The sequence below is a fragment of the Peromyscus californicus genome, unplaced genomic scaffold, assembly GCF_007827085.1.
Source record: "Peromyscus californicus insignis strain IS unplaced genomic scaffold, ASM782708v3 Scaffold_12__1_contigs__length_115047231, whole genome shotgun sequence".
In the NCBI taxonomy this organism is placed as follows: Eukaryota; Metazoa; Chordata; class Mammalia; order Rodentia; family Cricetidae; genus Peromyscus; species Peromyscus californicus.
In genome coordinates, this window is record NW_026294413.1 from 114,676,507 (window position 1) to 114,697,946 (window position 21,440).

Consider the following 21,440-nt stretch of genomic DNA (forward strand, 5'->3'; position numbering starts at 1 on the left):
CTTAAAGAAACAGAGGAAAAGATAACCAAAAAATTGGAGGAAATCAACAAATCCTTTAAAGAATATCAAGAAAGCCAAGACAAAACAAAGGAGCAGGCGAAGGAAACTATTCAAGACATGAAAATGAAAGCACAAATTGAAGGAATTCAGGAAATGGAAAATCTGTGTAAGTGAACAGGAGCTACAGATGTAAACATCACCAACAGACTCCAAGAGATGGAAGAGAGAATCTTAGTTGCTGAAGACACAATAGAAGAAAGTCAAAGAAAATATTAGAGCTAAAAATCTCCTACCACAAAACGTCCAGAAAATCTGGGATACCATGAAAAGACCACACTTAAGAATAATAGGAAGGAGAAGAATCTAAGCTCAAAATCCAGAAAATACATTTAACAAAATCCTAGAAGAAAATTTCCCTAACCTAAAGAAGGACATTTCTAAAAAGGTACAAGAAGCTTACAGAACACTAAACAGATAGAATCAGAAAACAAAGTCCTCATGTCATATAAGAATCAAAACACTAAATACACAAAACAAAGATTATTAAAAGCTGCAAAGGAAAAAGGCCAAGTAACATATAAAGGCAGATCTATCAGAATTACATTTGACTTCTCAATGGAGACTCTTAAAGCCAGAAGAGCCTGGATAGATGTCTTGCAGACTCTAAGGGACCACAGATGCCAGCCCAGACAAATATACCCAGCAAAACTTTCAGTCACCATGGATGGAGAAAACAAAATAATACATGACAAAGTCAAATTTAAACAATATCTATCCACAAATTCAGCCCTACAGAAGGTACTAGAAGGAAAATTCCAACCCAAAGAAGTTAACTATACCCATGTAGGGGCTGGAGAGATGGCTCAGCAGTTAAGAGCACTGGCTGCTTTTCTAGAGGACCTGGGTTCAATTCCCGACACCCACATGACAGCTCACAACTGTCTGTAACTCAAGTTCCAGGGGATTCAACACCCTCACATAGACATATATATATATATACAGGTAAAACATCAATCAATGTACACCAAATAAACATAAATAAACCATTAAAAAAACTATATCCATGTAAACATAGGCAATAGATCTCATGCCAGCAAAATCCAAAGGGAAACACACACACACACACACACACACACACACACACACAAAAAAAAACACAAAAAACAAAAAACAAAAACCAACCAACCAAACAAACAAAACCCCCAAAAACAAAAAACAAAAACCCAACATAATAACCAGAACAAAACAATCAGTGGTCATTAATATCTCTCAATATCAATGGGCTCAATTTGCCAATAAAAAGGCACAGGCTAACAGAATGGATACAAAATAGGATCGGATCCATCCTGCTGCTGCATTCAAGAAACACACCTCAGAGCAAAGGGTTGGAAAAAGATTTTCCAATCAAATGGACCTAACAAGCAAATAAGTATAGCTATCCTAATATCTATCAAAATAGACTTCAAACCAAAATTAACCAAAAGAGATAAAGAAGGACATTTCATACTCAGTAAAGGAAAAATCAACCACAATGATGTCTCAATTCTGTACATCTATGCCCCAAATGCAAGGGCACCCACATTTGTAAAAGAAACATTACTGAAGCTTAAATCACATATTGAACTCCACATATTACTAGTGGGAGACTTTAACACCCCACTCTCACCAATGGACAGGTGGTCAGACAGAAATTAAATACAGAAATAATGGAACTAACTAACAGACGTTATGACTCAAATGGACCTACCAGATATCTACAGAACATTTCACCCAAACACAAAAGAATATACCTTCTTTTCAGTACCTCATGGGACCTTCTCCAAAATTGACCACATATCAGTCACAAAGCAAGTCTCAAAAGATAAAAGACAACTGAAATAACCTCCTGTATCCTATCAGACCACCATGGTGTGTGATAAAATGTTTGTACTCTAACAAATAAAATTTGCCTGAAGATCAGAGGACAGAGCCAGCCACTAGATTAAACATAGAGGCCAGGCAATGGTGGCACACACCTCTAATCCTAGCACTCGGGAGGCAGAGATCCCTGTGGATCTCTGTGAGTTCAAAGCCACCCTGGACTACACAAGATTAATCCAGTCTAAAAGAGAAACAGCCAGGCAGTGGTGGCACACACCTTTAATCTCAGTACTTGGGAGTCACACACCTTTAATCCCAGCATTAGGAAGGTTGAGACAGGAAGTGAAAGGCTGGGCAGAGAAAGGAATTTAAGGCAGGAGGAGACAGGAGTTTGGTGCCCTTTCAGCTGAGGACTCAGGAACATTCAGTCTGAGGATTTGTGGAGACAGGATCTTCCCCTTTCGGCTGAGGAGTCGGCGATGTGAGAAGTGGCTGTGGCTTGTTTCCTCTGTTCTTTCAGCATTTACCCCAATATCTGGCTCTGGGTTTTTATTATAAGACCAATTAGGATTTGTGCTACAACCATGGGTTAAAGTTGTATTTCAACAACAGAAACAACAGAAAACCTACAAACTTATGAAAACTGAACAACTCTCTACTGAATTACCACAGGGTCAAAGAAGAAATAAATTAAAGACTTCCTAGAATTCAACAAAAATGAATGCGCAACATATCCAAACTTATGGGACACAATGAAAGGTTCATAGCACTCAGTGCCTGCATAAAGAAATTAGAGAATTTTCATACCAGAGCAACCCTGAAAAGATCTAGAAAAAAAATGAAGCAGACACACACCCATGAGGAATAGTCAGCAGGAAATAATGATACTGAAGACTGAAATCAGTGAAACAGAAACAACGAGAACAATACAAAGAATCAATGAAACAAAGAGTTGGTTCTTTGAGAAAATCAATAAGATAGACAAACCCTTCTCCAAACTAAAAGGCAGAGAGAGAATATACGAATTAACAAAGTCAGAAATGCAAAGGGGGTTATAACAACAGACACCAAGGAAATCTAAAGAATCATCAGGTCATCATACTTCAAAAACCTGTATTCCACAAAACTGGGAAATCTGAAAGAAATGGACAATTTTCTCAATAGTTATCACTTACTGAAATTAAATCAAGACCAGATAAACAATTTAAATAGATCTATATCCTCCAAGGAAATAGAAGCAGTCATTAAAAGTTTCCCAACCAAAAAAAGTCCAGGGTCAGGAGGTTTTAAGTATAGAATTCTACCAGACCTTCAAAGAAGAGCTAATATCAATACTCCTCAAATTACTCTACAAAATAGAAACAGAATAAACACTGTCAAATTCATTTTATGAGGCTACAGTCACCCTGATACCAAAACCACACTAAGACTCAACAAAAAAAGAGAATTACAGACCAATCTCCCTCATGAACATAGATGCAAAAATACTCAATAAAACACTCCCAAACCGAATCTAAGAACACATAAAAAAGATCATCCACTATGATCAAGACCCCTTCATCCCAGAGATGGAGGGATGGTTCAACATATGAAAATGAAACTGAAAGAAAAAAAACACATGATCATCTCATTAGATCCTGAAAAAAATCTTTGAGAAAATTCAACACCCCTTCATGATAAAAGTCTTGGAGAGATCATGAATACAAGGGATATACCTAAACAAAAGCAATATACAGCAAGCCTATAGCTAACATCAAATTAAATGGAGAGAAACTCAAAGCAATTCTACTAAAATCAGCAACAAAACAAGGCTGTCCGCTCTTTCAACATCTATTCACTATAATACTTGAAGACCTGGCTAGAGCAATAAGACAACTAAAGGAGATAAAGGGGATATAATTGGAAAAGAAAAAAGGTACAGTGCCCCTTTCTTCAACTGGACCAATGGCTTCTGGTATGTAGCTGAAACAGTTATTCTTGAAAGAGTAGGCTGACAGAGTCTAACCTCTCAATGGTAGACTGGCATTTAATAAAAGAGATGAAGCCATCCACAAGCCAAGAAGAATGGACAGCCGGATTCCAAAAACATCAGCAATTTCTAGAATTTAAAATCATGAATCATGACAGGACACTGCTGGAATTCAGGTTTATCTGGCATCACCGAATGTGAGGTCAAACTGTAGGCCTTGTGTACATCCTACTTCACAAATGAGTCTGTCAGATACACTAAGCCTATAGGCTGAAGATGATGCCCCAACATTGCGGAGAAACCTCGGGTGACTGTCCAGGCAGCTGGCTGTTTCTGTCAACTCACATTTTTTTTTTTGGAAGTCACTTATTTGCACTTTCTGTTTTATAAGATAGTTTTCTTTTGGTTATACAAGTTAGGATAAAAAGTGAATCAGGTACATTTTGGACTTACCAAAATAGGATAGAAAATGGAATATTTTCTCTGAGTTTGTCAAATGCAAATGGACTAGATATTGTTGAGGTATTTATTGCTTGTACATATTGTATACAGTTATTGTACTTATTGTATACAGTTTTTCTTATATTAGCTTTAATTTTTTTATTCTTTTTTATTTTTATTAGAATAAAAAGGGGAAATGTGCTGAAATGTAATATTTTATTTATATGTTAATAAATAAAGTTTGCCTAGAGATTAGAGGTCATAGCCATAAACAGAAGTCAGGCAGTGGTAGCCTGACTATCTGATCACATGGCAGGCAGAGTCTCTGGGTGGTCAAGGACACAGCCAAGCATGGTGACACACCCCTTTAACTCTAGTACCAACTATAGAGACCTGGAGGTGTGTATAGACAGGCAGTGATGAGGAAGTGATGTGGCTGGGCTTAGTCAAGGAGAAGGCAGAACAGAAAAGCAATAAAAGCGCAGGTTAGACAGGAAGCAGCTCTCTCTTGGGAAGCTACGGCGTTAGTGGTAAGCTAAGGTTAGTCAGTGGCTCTTCGCTATTTCACTGATCTCTTTGGGTATTACCCTTGTATTTGGCTCTGTGATTCTTATTTAATAAGACTGTTTAGAAATTCGTCTACAGAAGAAGTCAAAGGATCGTTATTTACATATGATATGATAGTATATATATAAAATCCCCAAAATTCTACCAAGGAACTCCTACAGCTGATAAGTAACTTTAGTGAACTGGTTGGATACAAGATTAACTAAAAAAAAAAAAAATTCAGTAGCCCTCCTATACACAAACAATAAACAGGCTGAGAAAGAAATCAGGGAAACAACACCCTTCACAATAGTCATAATCATATAAAATATCTTGGTGTAACTCTAACCAAACAAGTGAAAGACCTATTTGACAAGAACTTCAAATCTTTGAAGAAAGAAATTAGAGAAGATAACAGAAGATGGAAAGATCTCCCCATGCTCATGAGTCAGTAGTAGTAATAACATCCATCCTACCAAAAGCAATCTACAGATTCAATGCAATCCCCAGCAAATTTCCAACACAATTCTTGACGGATCTTGAAAGAACAATACTCAACTTCATATGGACAAACAAACAAACAAAAAACCCAAGATAGCTAAAACAATCCCGTACAATAAAAGAACTTCTGGATGTATTACCATCCCAGAATTTAAGCTCTATTACAGAGCTATAGTAATAAAAACCTCATGGTATTGGCATAAAAACAGACAGGTGACTCAAAGGAATCAAATTGAAGTCCCAGATGTAAATCCAACCTATGGATACCAGATTTTTGACAAAGAAGCCAAAATTATACTATGGAAAAAAGAAAGCATCTTCAACAAATAGTGTTGGTATAACTGGATGTAGAAGAAAGCAAATAGATCCTATCACTTATCACCCTGCACAAAACTGAAGTCTAAGTGGATCAAAGACCTCAACATAAATCCAGATATACTGAACCTGATATAAGAGAAAGTGGGGAATAGCCTTGAATTCATTGGCACAGGAAGACAACTTCCTGAACAGAACACCAATGGCACAGACAAGATTGACAATTAATAAATATGGTCTCATAAAATTGAAAAGCTTCTTTAAGGCAAAGGACACATCAATAGGACAAAACGGCAGCCTACAGAATGAGAAAAGATTTTCACCATCCCCACATATGATAGAGGGCTGATTTCCAAAATATATAAAGAACTCAAGAAACTATACATAAAAAAACAAAAACAAATAATCCAGTTAAAAAATGGGGTACAGATCTAAACAGAAAATTCTCAACAAAAGAATCTCAAAGATCTTCAAAACACTTAAAGAAATGTTCAACATCCTTAGCCATCAGGGAAATGCAAATCAAAATGACTCAGATTCCCATCTTACACTTGTCAGAATGGCTAAGATCAAAAACACAAGTGACAGCTCATGATGGAGAGGATGCAAAGCAAAGGGAATACTCCTCTACTGCTGGTGGGAATGCAAACTTGCACAGCCACTTTGGAAATCAATATGGCTGCTTCTCAGAAAAATGGGAATCTATCTACCTCAAGACCTAGCTATACTACTCTTGAACATATACCCAAAGGATGCTCAATTATGCCACAAGGACACTTGCTCAACTATGTTCATAGCAGCTTTATTAATAATAGTGAGAACGTGTAAATGACCTCTACTGAAGAATAAAGAAAATGTAGTAGATTTACATAATAGAGTATTACTCAGCTGTTAAAAACAACAACATTATAAAATTCAAAGGCAAATAGAATGAACTAGAAAAAGTGAGGTAACCCTGATCTAGAAAGACAAACATGGTATGTCACTTATAAATGGATATTAGCTGTCAAGTAAAGGATAATCATGCTACTAATCCACAGACCCAGAGAGGCTAGATAATCAGGAGGGCTCAAAGGGGACACTCAGATCTCCCTGGGAAGGAGGAATAGAAGAGATTTTATAGGTGGACTGGGGGTGGGTGGGGATGGGAACATGAGGGATCAGGTGTGTGTGTGTGGAGGGGAGTGCTGAAAGAGCTCACTGGAAAGAAACCTGGTGCAAGAAAAACTCCAGGAATCTACAAGGATGACCCCAGCTAAGATTCCTAGCAAAAGGTGTCATGTAGCTTGAATTGGCCACCTCCTGTGACCAGGAATGACTACCAGTAGAGGGACTGGGACACCAACCTGGCCACATAACCTTTGATCTACAGTCTGTTGGGCCCATGGGATGTGCTGGGGTAAGTGTGACGCACGAATTGTGGGAGTGGCCCACCCATGTCTGGTCTGGCCTGAGATGTATGTCATGAGAGTGAGCTCTCCCACCCCTACCCTGACACTGCCTGGGGCACCAGGATCCAGAGGCTGGATGGCCCAGAGACCAAAAATAGAACCAAACACAACTGGAGGAAAAAAATGCCAATGTAATGATGGGAATGTCATTCTATATGCTGTGAATGTGTGTTGCTCTGATTTGTTTGATAAATAAAACACTGACTGGCCAGTAGCCAGACAGAAAGTATAGTAGAGGCGGGATGAACAGAGAGGAAAATTCTGGGAACAGGAAGGCTGAATCGAGAGTCGCCAGCCAGACACACACACACAAAAACCAAAATGTAAAAACAAAACTAAAAAAAGGTACCAAGCCATATGGCTAAACATAAATAAGAATTATGGGTTAATTTAAATGTAAGAGCTAGTCAATAGTTAGCCTGAGCTAATGGCCAAACAGTTTTAATTAATTTAAGCCTCTGTGTTTTTACTTGGGTCTAAGCAGCCGCAGGGCCGTGGGAGCCAGACAGGACCAAAAAAACTTCAACTACAATGTAATGATGCCTAATGATATTCTGCTACATGCATAGATTGGTGCCTAGTCCAACAGTCATCAGAGAGACTTCATCCATCAACTGGTGAAAACAGATGTAGAGACCCACAGTCAAACATTAGGCCCATCTCAGGGAATCCTGCAGAAAAGAAGAAGGAAGGAGCCAGAGGAGGTTAAGGACATCATTAAAAAAAAAAAAAAAACCACACTGAGTCAACTAACCTGGGCTCATAGGAGCTCACAGAGACTGAACAGACAACCAGGGAGCCTGCATGGAACTGACTCTCTGTATATACGTTACAGTTGTGTAGCTTGGTCTTCTTGTGGAACTCTTAACAGTGGGAGCAAGAGCTGTCTCTGACTCTTTTGTTAACTTTTGGGTCCCTCATCCTCATACTGGGTTGTCCTGTCAAGCCGTAATACAAGGCGAGGTGCTTAGTCTTAATACAACTTGATATGCTATGTTTTGTTGATATCCATGAGGTTGCCTCTTTTCTGAATAGAAATGGAGGAGTGGATGAAGGCGAGGGAGTAAGAGGGCATGTGGGGGAGGAGTGGCTAGGATTGAGGGGAAGGAGTGGAAACTGGCTGGGAAACAAATGAGTAAATAAATAAATAAATAAATAATAAAAATAAACAAGTCTTTCATCAGTATGCCTTAGAAACAGCTGCTTTCCCATGTTAATTCTGACACTATTCATAATAGATATGTGGCTTCTGCCTAGGTGCCCATCTGTGACAGAAACATAAAATGTGGTGTATAGATACAATGGAGTAATGTTCAGTTATAAAGAAAAATGAACCCCCCACCATTTGGGGTAAAAAGAATATATGTGGAGAACATTATTTAAAGCAAAATAAAAATACAAGTACTATATGTTCTTTTTCAAATGTGGAAGTTAGAAAGTACTTATTGGGATTAGGAAGGAGCAGTTGGCTGGATAGAAAGAGCTGGGTTGGGTTTGAACAATGCACAATACATACACACATGAACCTACTAATACACATAATCAATGTTAATAAAAATGAAACAATGTGCTGGAGAGATGGCTCCGTGGTTAAGAGAACTTTCTGCTCTTCTAGAGGATCTGATTTCAGTTTCCCCAGAACCCATATCAGATGGTTCACAACCACTTGTAGCTCCAGAGGATCCAATGTCCTCTTCTGGTTTCTGTGGGCATCTGAACTCATGTGCACACACCCACAGAAGCACATGATAAAATAAATAAAAGAAATCAACAATTACACTTACAAAGCATACAAATTTTTATCCAGTTCTCTCAGTGGTAACAGTGGTGCAAAGTGATGATATTATGATTTCACAACCAGAGTACTGAAAATGATAAGGTCAAGATACAGAGCATGCCATAACCACAAGGATCCTTCATGTTACCCTTTTAGGAGTCCCACCCAATTCCCTTTTACTCCACCCTCTTCTTATCCTCGACAACCACTAATCTGCTCTCCATCTCTGTAATTCTACCATTTCAAAAATGTTACATAAACAGAATCATATATTATGCAACCTTACAGCATTGGTCCTTCTCACTGAGAATCCTCTGTCTATTCATTCAGGCTGCTGCTGCTGCTTTTCACTGATGAGTAATGTTCTATGCTATGCAACTATTTACTCATTCTCCCATTGAGGGCTATCTGGGTTATCTCCTGTTGTCTGTTATTTTCAAAGCTGTTATAAACATTCAAATGTAAGTTTTGTGAGAATGTAAGTGCAAAGCAAGTATGAAGTTTTATATCTATCTGGACCTGTATCTTCCTCCAAACCTGGTTCCTCACATAGAGCCCAACAACTCCCTATAATGTCCAAGTGATCTCAGAATGGGAATAGCCAGTTCTTGACATAGGGCTCCTAAGCTCCCTGGAATCTCCAGGGTTGATAGCTTTTGGTGGGAATCTCAGTTAGGATTGGTTACCAGAAGAAAGCTGGGCTTGAGAATCCAGAAGCATCTGGGTTGGGGGAAACCCATCCCAACTGTCAGGATCCTGTGAACCTCCTGATATAGACCTCTTTTCATTCCAGAATGTATCAGGGCACATGGCTATTCCCTGAGCTCTGTGTGACTGGCTAGGCTAAGCAGGTCACCAGAATCTCTGATTTGGAGCCAAGTAAGAGAGAAAAATTGTAAACAACTTCAGGACCCACTACATTGTAACCAGTGTCTAAAGCTGATTAGAGACTGAGGCTTCAACCTGCAGCTCCTCTGCCAATGCCAGGCAGAGTTCCAAGACAGCTGATTTGAGGGTTCAGCTGCCATTCACAGAGAACCGGAAAGCGGTCAGTAGGAAAATTCACTCAATTTGCTGGGCAGAAACTAAGTATGGGGAGCAGAGGCAGAAGAGCTACTTTTGACTGAGATAGACATGCGCCAATGGGTGCAGGCTTTGTGTGTTTGTGGTAGGTTTTCTTCTTGTTGTTGGTTTAAATTGAGAACACAAGCTCCTTCCTCACTATGGCAGCACTTACTTAAAATTACATAGACTCCCTGGACCAGTTTACACTTACAACAGCAATGTGAGGATCCAGGCAAGGATTCTCTGTATCCTTACTGGAGTGAGGAAGGAATTAGCAGTTTTTACTTTGGCCACTCTGATCTCCCAAACCATGCACAGATTTTGAGACATAGATTTAAGACTTGAAAATTTTTTAATTTTTTAATTTTTTTTTTTTTTGGTTTTTCGAGACAGGGTTTCTCTGTGTAGCTTTGCGCCTCTCCTGGAACTCACTTGGTAGCCCAGGCTGGCCTCGAACTCACAGAGATCCGCCTGGCTCTGCCTCCCGAGTGCTGGGATTAAAGGCGTGCGCCACCACCGCCCGGCGAAAATTTTTTAATTTTAATGAAGTTATTTTTTTTCCCCTTTCGTGCTTTTGGTGTCAAATCTAAGAGTTTGTTCCCTAATCCTAGATCCCAATTTCTTTGCTGTTTTTCCCCTCAAGTGTTTTAGTTATTTGTTGTATATTTAAGTGATTCCGTTTGAGTTAATTTTTGTGTTAAGTGTGATTCTATTTTTTAAATTATTGTTTTCTGTTTATGAGTGTTGGTCTGCATGTATTTCTGTGTACCACATGTGTGTCTCGTACCCATAGAGACCAGAAGAGGGCATTGGATCCTCTGGTACACTACAGACTGTGTGAGCCACCACGTGGGCACTGAGAGTTGAACCCTGATCCTCTGGGAGAGCAACCAATGTCTTAACCACGAGTCATCTCTAGTCCCTTAGTTGTGATGTTTTCTTTCTTTCTTTCTTTCTTTCTTTTTTTTTTTATTTTTTGGAGACAGGGTCTAGTTAGCCCTGGCTGTCCTGCAACTCACCTATATGTAAACCAGGCTGGACTTAAATTCAAAGATCTGCCTGCCTCTGTCTCCGGTGCTAGGATCTTTCCACCAATGTCACTGTGCATTTGAGACTGTACTTCAAAAATAGTGGATGGATTCCTTTTCTTCCAAAACTGTACTAACTACCACAGTTCCTTTGCCTCTCTTTTTATATACACTTAGAAGAATCTTGTTGAATTTGGGTGTGTGTGTGTGTGTGTGTGTGTGTGTGTGTGTGTGTGTTTTGTTTTATGATGCTAGGAATCGACCTCGCATATGCTAGGCAAGTCTCTGCTGCTGCTGAATTCATTGCTGAAATCTCAATAGAAATTGTGTCTTGTGTCAATATCACAATTTAGGAAGAACAAATGTTTCAGTCTCTCCACTTTCTCAGATCTTTTCATTATGATTTCTAGATAATAAATCCTATGTGCTTTATTAGACTCACACCTATTTTCTTTTCTTTCTATGTGACTGTTAATGGTGTGCCATTTTAAATTCCAGGACCCACATGTGTATTCTACCATATAAGAACAGAACAAATTGTGGCATGTAACTTTGTGCCTTGTCATCTTGCTGAATTTAACTTAGTTAAGGAAAGTTTAATTCAAATTTAATTCTGCTTTGCTCCCCCCCCTTTTTTTGATAAGGTCTGGTCTAGAAACCTCAGAAAACTGCATGCCTTTGCCTAGGAATAAAAGTGTATATCACCACACTTGGTTTTTTTCTTTAATTTTTTGAGATGCTTGGTATAGACAGCACATTGTCTAAAACCGGGCATTTTGTTTCTGACTTGGCTGTTGTCCATCTTTAACATCTACTTCCTACCTAACATTACCATTCAAACCCCCTCCCCCTCCCCATATTACGTTGCAAAGAAATGGTAAGAGCAGTCACTCTCTCTGATGTTCCAGATCTTAAAACACCCAGCCTTTCACCACTAATTAGATATCAGTCAAGAGTTTCTGTGGCAGTTGCTGTACATCAAATTTGAGGAAGTTTGTCTGTCCTTCCCCTTTGCTGAGTCTTATCATGGATGACTGTTGAATTTTGTCAGCTGCTTTTTTTTATGAGTATGATCATGCATTTTTTAAAATTCACAAACCTGTTATTATAATATGGTTGATTGTGTTGATAAGTTTTCTAATAGTAGACCAGCTTTATATTGCTAAAAGAAACTCCACATAGTCACAATGTGTGATTCATTTTATATTATTACCCAAATTTATATGGTACTATTTTGTGATGGGTTTTTACATCTATATTCCATTGGTCTCTGTGTTTTTGTTTTGTTTTGGTATTGGCTTTGGTTTTATTATTAGTTTCATAAAGTGGGTCAACTCTGCTCATTAGTTTTTGTGAATTTGACACAAGCTAGAGTCACTTGGGAAGAGAGAACCTCAACTAAAGAATTGCTTCCTTCGGACTGGCCTCTTTCTGGGCACGTCTGTGGAATATGTTGATTAATGATTGACGTGGGATGACCCAACCCACTGTGGGTGGTGTCAACCCTGGGCAGGTGACCCTGACAAGCTGTGGAGAGCAAGCCAGTAAGCAGCACCCCTCCATGGTCTGCTTCAGCTCCTGCCTCCAAGTTCCAGTTTGATTTTCAGGCTTCCCTCAAAACAGACTGTAAAGTATAAGCTGAAATAAATCCTTTCTTCCTCCAAGTTGCTTCTGGGTCAGTATTTTACCACAGCAGCAGGAAGCAAAATAGAACAGCAAGTGCTCTCATCCCTTATTTATTTTTAAGACCATAGAATCTGTTTTAATTCTTCTCTAAATGTTTGGTAGAATTCTCTAGTGAAATCATCCACAGCATCTGGGGGTTTGCAGGAGCCTTACAATTTTACAAATTACATTTCCTGAATATTTATTATAGACTCATCCAGGTTATTTGGTTAAATTGTGGTAGTCCACTGTAGCTAAGACAGAATTTTGCTTACATATTTCTTTTTCCTGTTATTTGAAGATTTCTCTTTTTGCATGTTTCCTTTAAAAGGCCATCCTTTCAAGATAGAATTCTGGTGACAAATTCTTTTACTTTTCCTTTGTCTGAAAGTATAGGGATTTCCCCTGGATAAAAAGGATTCTAGTTGACAATCTTTTTTTTTTTTTAAACACTTCCTTCTGACCTCCATGGTTTTGATGAAAAACCTGACATTCTGGTATTTCCTTTGAGCAAGCTTTCAATGTCTCACACTATGCATAAACTTCCATGGTCTTAGCAGGTGCAGTGGCAGAAAAGGAATCACAGAGTTGGAGATGATGGCAAAAGGCAGTCCTGGACTTACACAAGTCCCTGTCACAAAATAAAACACCTTTCATGGTCTTTACTTTTCTGAAGTGTATCCTGATTGCCTTTTTCGTCAAGAGTGCTTCTATTGTATACTCCTCTGGTGGGTGTTTTCATCCTATTCATTTATAGTCTTTATAGCCAAATATTTCTTTAAGTAGTTTTTAGTCCTGCCTTCTTTTCACCCCTTCTCATGTCTCCTTTCATGTGATCATTCACACTTTTGTTTTAGTTCCCACTGGTCCCAGGGGCTCTGTTCATTTTCTCCTTTTCCTGTCTTTCATTTAGACTACTGGATCACTTCTCCTGTTCCATTTTCAGTTCACTGGTTCTTCTGTCTTTCTACTCTGCTACTGAGTACATCCAAAAACTCATTTCAGTTATTATTCTTTGTTTCTTTGTGTGTCCCGTTCCCCACCCCAGTTCTAAGATCTTCAATTGGCTCTATGTCTTCTGGGAGTTTTGGCTTCTGTCTGGGCATTCTATTTCTTTGCTGAGACTGCTGGGTTTTTTTTTGTTTTGTTTTGTTTTGTTTTGTTTTCCATTTATTTCAAGAGTATTTGTAACTGCTGTTGAAGCCTTTTTAAAAATGGTCACTGTAGTAGTTATTTTTCTTATTACTCTTACCAAACACCTGACAACAAGAAAGCATTAATTGGCTTATAGTTCAAGACTTCATCATGGAAGGAAATGAATGTATGGCGGGAGGAGCTGGAGCTGCCTGGTCAGTGGGTCATATTATATTGACAACAGAGTGTATACAGGTGTTCATCTCACTTTCTTGTTATTCAGTCCACCAGCAATCCGAGACCATGGAATAGTTTAGGATAGGTTTTCACACCTCAATTAACCTAATCTAGAAAATCCTACACAGACTTGCTCAAAAGCTGATCTGCTAGGTGATTCCAGATCTCGTCCAGTGGAAAGTATTAACCATCATGGACACTTTAAAGTTGCTGGCAGATAATTCTTACATCTCTATCATCCCACTATTGGTATCAACTATCATTTTCATTTGATTTGAGATTTTGGCTCATGGTGTGACAAGTGATTTTTAATGGTGAAACGTGGACAATTGGGTTTAATAGGACTCTGGGTCTTACTTAGGTCAACTTTCTGTTGGCTTGTTTTTTTTTTTTTTTTTTTTTAATGATACCACTCCAGCTGGGGAGGAAGTCCAGGATTCGCATTCAACTTCACTGTATTTGAGGTATTAATTGAGAGGGATCCTCATTTCTTTCTTTTTTTTTGTTTTTCGAGACAGGGTTTCTCCGTGTAGTTTTGGTGCCTGTCCTGGATCTCGCTCTATAGGCCAGGCTGGCCTTGAACTCACAGAGATCTGTCTGGCTCTGCCTCATGAATGCTGGGAGTAAAGGCGTGCGCCACAGCCGCCCGGGGTGGGGGATCCCCATTTCTAATCGGTTAGGATGTGAGTTTTAGCTCCCCCTCAAGCAGCAGAAGAGGAACAGCTTACAATACAGCTGTTGACATCATCACTACCTTAAAACTAGACTATAGTCAAAATTCTGGCTCCATGTTTACTTTTGCTGATAAATGAAGAGGGCAAAGTTTTTTCCTATGGTGTTTGGCTGAACACAGAGCACATACTGTGTTGAGGGAGTGTTCTGCCTTGGGGTGGAAAGGATATGGCTCAATGATAGAATATTATCTTAGCTTTTATTAAAGATACCTCAGTTATGGCACCCCTGCCTCCCCCCACCCCCCATTTAAAATAAATGCCTCTGACTTGGAAGGAAACAAAGGGATTAGAAATTGGAAAATGGACTTCCAGATTTTATTTTGTTTTTCCTTTGCTTATATAATGATCAGATCACTAACAACAAGATTTAAACACACACACCTACAACATATAAGCACTTATTCCATCTGACTCTGGCAGTCTGAGAAATAACTTATTCTGCATCTTGTCAATGACTCAGTTAAGTTAGTGTAATGTTCCCTAGCTAACCAGGGCTGGCTGGGAAGTTGAACCACATCCCACACTTCATAAAATTTCAGTAGAGCCATGCTCACCATGTGGAATCAGTCCCTCTAATTATTCAGACAGAGGGTTATACAAGTGCTTCATATGGAATAGGGGTTGCTCAGCTAATAGACAGATGTGTTCATAACACTAACCTTGCAAGGGAGCCTTAAACAAAGATCCCAAGTCTTCTCTCGCCACTCATACTAGGCAACCCAGAGCTCAACAGATAAATCTGCAATTGCTAACTGGCCTCAAAGCGAATCTATTCAACATCCACAAAGCAAAAACAAACCTCTGAACCCTCTTAGTACATGGAGTCTTCTCTATTCCTAGTCTGAGTAGCAGAAACACAGTAATGCAGTATAATGGGCGTGACTTCCCTCTCACCAAGGAAGAAAGATGTGTCTTACAGCTCCCTTGTGCTTTGACCTCATCCCCCAAAGTGACCATGTTGCCTTCTTATTCTAAAAAAAGAAAAATTAAGCATTGAATCACAATATGGCCCAGCCATTTAATGCCTAGGTACCTCCATGTTCTCAGCAGCATTGTTCACAATGGCTAAAAGAACAACACAAGTGCCTACAAGTAAATGAGTAAATAAGCCAAATATAGCACACACAATGGAATATCACTACCCATAAAAAGGAAGGAAATTGTGATATATGCTATAAGGTAAAAACAATCCTGAAAATATGTTAAATGAGGCAAGCTGGACATAAAAAGTCACATACTGCATCATTCCATTTCTATGAGATACCTACACAAATTCAAAAACAGAAAAAAAAATGGAGGGTGCCAGGAGGAAGGGGAAGAAGAGAATGGAGAGCTTGTTTAATGAGCATGGTGTTTTACTTTGGAAAGTTGAAAATGCTTTGCAGATGAACAGTGATGGTGATAGTCCTATGACTTGTGGGTGTGCTTAATGTCCCAGGACATTATATTTCGAATAATGAATTTATCATGATGAAAAGAAAATGTAAAAATAAACCTACACACAAACAAATGAGATGAAAACAGTTTGTTTCTTCCCAGCATTCACAACACTTATAGAGAAGGAAACGGGCAATGACTAGCCACATTCCTGAAATAGTGAGCAGTCATTTTCTGGAAGACGGCACCATGAAAGGAAACAATCTCACACTAACAATGAGGAAATTAGACAGCTAGTTATTACAAACAAGCATTTTATGCCTTGATTAAAGTCAACACCCTTGTGGGCAGTATGTTGACATGAGAGTCACCTGTAGTTTTTTTGCATTAAGGAAACATTATCTTTTATCTGTAAGATTCTTCATAGCACCTATCACCTTGGGTTATTGTTCAGAGAAAACAATTTGGAGATGCTGATGGGCAATGGGAATAGGGTCTCCAAAGTTGTCCAGCCCTTATTAATCCACAAGTGGGTATGCACCAAAATGTGCATATAAGCCTAAGTGTCACTTAACTTTAGCTATAAAAATTAACAAAATGTACTTCTTGTCTTCTTTATTAAAAAGGGAGACTACTACACTAATCTTACCAGAAATCAAACTAACAGCTATGTAGTTGTTGTTTTATTATTTGTTTGTTTTTATGATTTTTCAAGACCATTTCTCTGTATGTAGCCCTGGCTATCCTGGAACTCACTTTGTAGACCAGGCTGGCCTCCAACTCAAGAGATCATCCTGCCTCTGCCTCCTGAGTGCTGGAATTAAAGGTGCTTATCACTACACCTGGCTTGTTATGCTATTATTCTGGTTAGCCTTAAGTTCAAGATTCCCCAGCTTCAGCCTTCCAAAGCACTGAGATTTATAAGGCAATACATACCACCACATCCAGCTATTAATTACCCTCCTTTAAAAACTAATATGCTTCAAATCAGCTGCTGACCACAATTGACCAGATGCCTGAAATAGCTCTGACCAGCCACAAGGTGCTGGGCATCTTACAGTGAAAGTCACAAACAAGATGTCTCAGCAAGGAAGTGTCCACCAGAGATTAACAATAGCTCCCATCCCATCTGGAAACCTCAAGCACATTCTGCCTGACAGGAGAAATGAATCAGCATCCAGAAGGCAGAGGCTCTTGCCCCACCCCCATCTATAACCTGGGCAAGACCCATCCCAGCCACTGTGGACCAGGCTCTGGTTCTTAAATGAGAGCATCAGCCTTCCCGAGGCTACTGCACAAAACACACAAAGCAGCAAATTCAGTATACTCTACTACAGAAAAGATTTAAATTCTCAAAACAGAGTAAGGTGATCAGAAATAAACAGAACTTTAGGTCTAAACAGTCTCTCTCTCTCTCTCTCTCTCTCTCACACACACACACACACACACACACACACACACACAACAAAGGTCCAGGGTATCTTTACAGTTAAGCCTTACATCCTTTTATCTTCAGACAGTCTTTCACAGAAACTGGAGCTCCATGTTTGGCTAGACTGGAAGGCCAGAATGACCCAGGAATCCCTCTGCCTACCTAGCCTTGGAAATACTGGAGTGTGCCACTAAACCTGGCTTTTAGGTGGGGGCTGGGGATCCAAACTCAGGTCTTCATGCTTGCACAAGAAGCCCTTATTAACTGTACCATCTCCTTAGTCTCCTGATCCTGAGAGCATTCCTCCCAGAGCTAATGCCACAGAACATGCCTCAGATCCAACAAGACCAGCACTTACCTCTCCCATAGGCCCGGGCTTTCTTTGGGTTGAGTTTGGGTTTAAGAGGAGCTCCTGGCTTGAGCTTGGCTTTGGGGAACTGAGATAGGTAAGTCATTACGGAGTGTTCATCCACATCCGGGTGAATAATCTCCTCAGGAGTGATGACCTAGAATGACAACATGATGGGTGATTCCTCTGACATGTCACTTTGCAGCCACTGAAATTTCCCTTCAACCAAGTGCTACAAATAAGAAACTTAATTTCTCATTCTAGTGAAATCACATTAAAACCATAACAAGATCAGTGTTTGAATATACATGTGTTGCTGGTTCCTTTGTAAGCTGGGAGATATTCTCCCAAAATTCTGAATGTAATTTACAGAGATTCATGGCATGCCCCTACCCCAAATCTCCTTCAAAAGACTTTTCTTTCACTCCCCTGGTCCAATATTCTAGAAAGGGGATAAGGTACAGGAGGGAAAGGAAACATATGCATAAGGCAATGGAAATGTTTTTAAAGCACATCAACAGACCTTATGCTCATCTTTTGTGTACACATCTCTGTACTAGTAAGAATAAAGAAAACCAGTGAGAAAGGCAGTACATACCTATAACCCCAGCATTCGGGAGGCTGAACAGGAAGATAGCAAGTTTGAGGTTAGCCTGAGATTTATAGTGAGTTCTGGCTCAAAACACAAACAAGTAGCAGGGTGGTAGTGGTGCACGCCTTTAATCCCAGCACTCAGGAGGCAGAGGCAGGTGGATCTCTATGAGTTCAAGAGCGAGTTCCAGGATAGCTAGAACTACACAGAGAAATCCTGTTTTGAAAAACAAAAACTACAACAACAACAACAACAAAAAAAAACCCAAGCAGAGCAACAGGGGACAACATATTAGGTATGTGGTCTTAATATATTAGGAGCCTTTAACAATGAGGAGGAAAACTAGAGATGGCTCAGTTAAAACAAACAAACAAACAAAAAACTCTTGCAGAGGACCTAATTTCGGTTCCCAGCAGCTTGCAACAGTCTGTAGCTCCAGCTCTAGGAATCCACGCCTCTCTCAAAAATTTCCCCATCTTTCTCTCTTTCTATTTCTCTCTCTCTCTCTCTCTCTCTCTCTCTCTCTCTCTCTCTCTCTCTCTCTCTCTCTCTCACACACACACACACACACACACACACACACACACACACACAAAAAAAAAAATAAATAAATAAATTATTGGTTGCGGGGGTGTTTCTCCTGACACTCAGCTTAGGGCCAATATTAGATCCAGGTTGGACAGGGGACCTTCCCAAAGTTATCAGCATTCTTGGTTCACTACCTGACTAGCCTTAACTTGCAAGGTCCTCCCTGTCCCCAGTGAGGATGCACAGTGGTGAGCCATACCTCCTCAGAGCAGCAGAAGGCTCTGAGCCCTATCAGCCAGATGCAATGAAAAGATAAGAAAACGCACTGTGGTCAGTGGCTAAGAATAAAATAGCTACTGAGGTTTTCAACAGTTATCTATAAAACAGTCCATTACAAGCAAAATATGCATTGATTTGGTATCTCTCTCCAAAAACTCCAATAGTAATTTTATAGTACCCAACATCACAGAGTTCCACAAAAAGGTAGTATCAGATTGAAAGGGAGATGAGAAAGCAATACAGTACTTCCTGAGGGTGACAGATCTGAGAATCGTCATGTAGCAGAGACATGGCTCCAAAACCAAACCAAAGAAACAGACTAGTTTTCCTACCTCCCAGGGAATCCTATTATGGAATATATTGAACTCAACTCTGAATACCAACTCAGACTTCAGCATGGTCTACAATGAGGGATCTTCTGTCCTATACGACTGGTTTTCTACAACTTCCCTTTCATCATGGCTTTGATCTTGGAACCGGTACTTTGGGTTTTTTTTTTTTTTTTTTTTTTTTTTTTGGTTTTTCGAGACAGGGTTTCTCTGTGTAGCTTTGTGCCTGTCCTGGAACTCACTTGGTAGCCCAGGCTGGCCTCGAACTCACAGAGATCCGCCTGGCTCTGCCTCTTGAGTGCTGGGATTAAAGACGTGCGCCACCACCGCCCGGCTGGAACCGGTACTTTGGGAGGGGGGGAGTTTACAAGGAAAACACTGGCTTCAAATAAGACATGTAGCTATTTAGATGTTATCTCTGACTTATCAAAAGCTTGAGTCCCCTTGTGATTATTCTGATAGATTACGGGCAATACAAATTCTGCTGCAATTTCCACTGATGGGGGTTATCTTGATTTATACTAAAAGAAAAAAGTTCTAAATACCTCATTAAAATTGTGTTTCTTTTATATAGGTTTAAAAACAGTCATATACTGGTAGCCCCTTATGACTCATTCTAATAGTTAAGGACCATGATTGCTGGATGGTTTTAAAGATAACCTTCAAAATATCTGGAACCAAAATAATAGAAAATTTGTAGTAATACACACCTGAAATCCCAGCACTCCAGAAGCTGAGACAAGAGATCAGGAGTTCAAAGCCAGCCTGGATTACATAGTAAGACATCAGGTAGGAGGTGAGAGGAAGAGATGAAAAAAGTAGTAAAGAGGAAAGGCAGGGGGTGGGGTGGGGGGAGCAATTGCCAGCTTATGACATGAAGATTTCTGAATGACTTATAAGCTACTAAGTCCATAAGAACCTATCATTACTAATTAACTGAGATGGTAGGAGAGTGCCAGAGGCAAGGCTCTTTAAAGGCTGAATGCCAAGAAGGTCAGACTGTGGTCTGACCCAGAAAAGTATCTAGACTACCAGCAACCAGTCAGTGGGTGGGAGCTGTCTCCTGGGACATGTGTACATGTATATACCTGTGGGACGCCCAGCCAGTCGTCGGCCTGCTGCATGGCTTCTCGGGCATTATCCACTGGCTTTTGTGGGTCCCAGGATTCCCAGTCTGGGCACAGACCTGTTCACGACACATGAAAGTTGCTTTTAGCATTAGTTGACAAAGAGATTAAAAGAAGCCATGTGCTGATAACAAAACCATTTAGTCTTTTTATTCAGCAATTTCCACCAAGAGCTTAACTAACTGTACATCTGAGGGCCAAAAAGTATGAGAGCTAAGAGTATGGCAGCATGGAAATGATTCCACATTAGCAAAGACATGCTTTAGGACACTATTTTCTGGCTTTAAGATGGGTTATCTATTGCTTCAAGATATACTAAAACAAAGAAGGTCTATAAAATTGCTTGGGCTTGATGCCTTTATACAGGAAAGGTATTTATTTATACTATGCCTCGATATATTTAACAAAGATTAAGCTAGCATCCTATGTGATTCAAAACTCCACTTGCTCAAACACACAATTCTAGAGTCATTTAAAAGGCCCTAATAAGTACAAGTAGTGTAGAAATGAAGTAAAACTCTCTGATTTAAACTCAAAAGAGGTAGCATAAATTGTGTCTTTAGGTAGAAGTAAGGAAGAGGACACTAGGAAATAAGCTAATACTATACGTTTAAAGCTACATTTATTTATTTGTTATATATGTGTGAATGTATGGGCACATGCACACACCATGGTGCCTAGAAATAGGTTTTTTCCTTCCACCA

The 21,440-nt window shown here is 39.6% G+C and overlaps 1 protein-coding gene across 5 annotated transcripts in view; it reads right to left on the minus strand.

Moving 5' to 3' along the window:
- Nucleotides 1-21,440, minus strand: part of Flnb (filamin B) — a 152,597-nt gene that overhangs the window by 74,982 nt on the left and 56,175 nt on the right. For 4 of the 5 annotated variants that reach the window (XM_052734196.1, XM_052734195.1, XM_052734194.1 and 1 more), the window contains exons 3-4: nucleotides 20,698-20,795; nucleotides 17,891-18,038 (exon numbers count right to left, since the gene is read on the minus strand). In XM_052734196.1, coding sequence (XP_052590156.1) covers nucleotides 17,891-18,038; nucleotides 20,698-20,795 — 246 coding nt within the window. Of the gene's footprint in view, nucleotides 1-17,890; nucleotides 18,039-18,479; nucleotides 18,503-20,697; nucleotides 20,796-21,440 lie in introns of those variants that run through there. The other variant, XM_052734197.1, reaches the window with a different exon arrangement.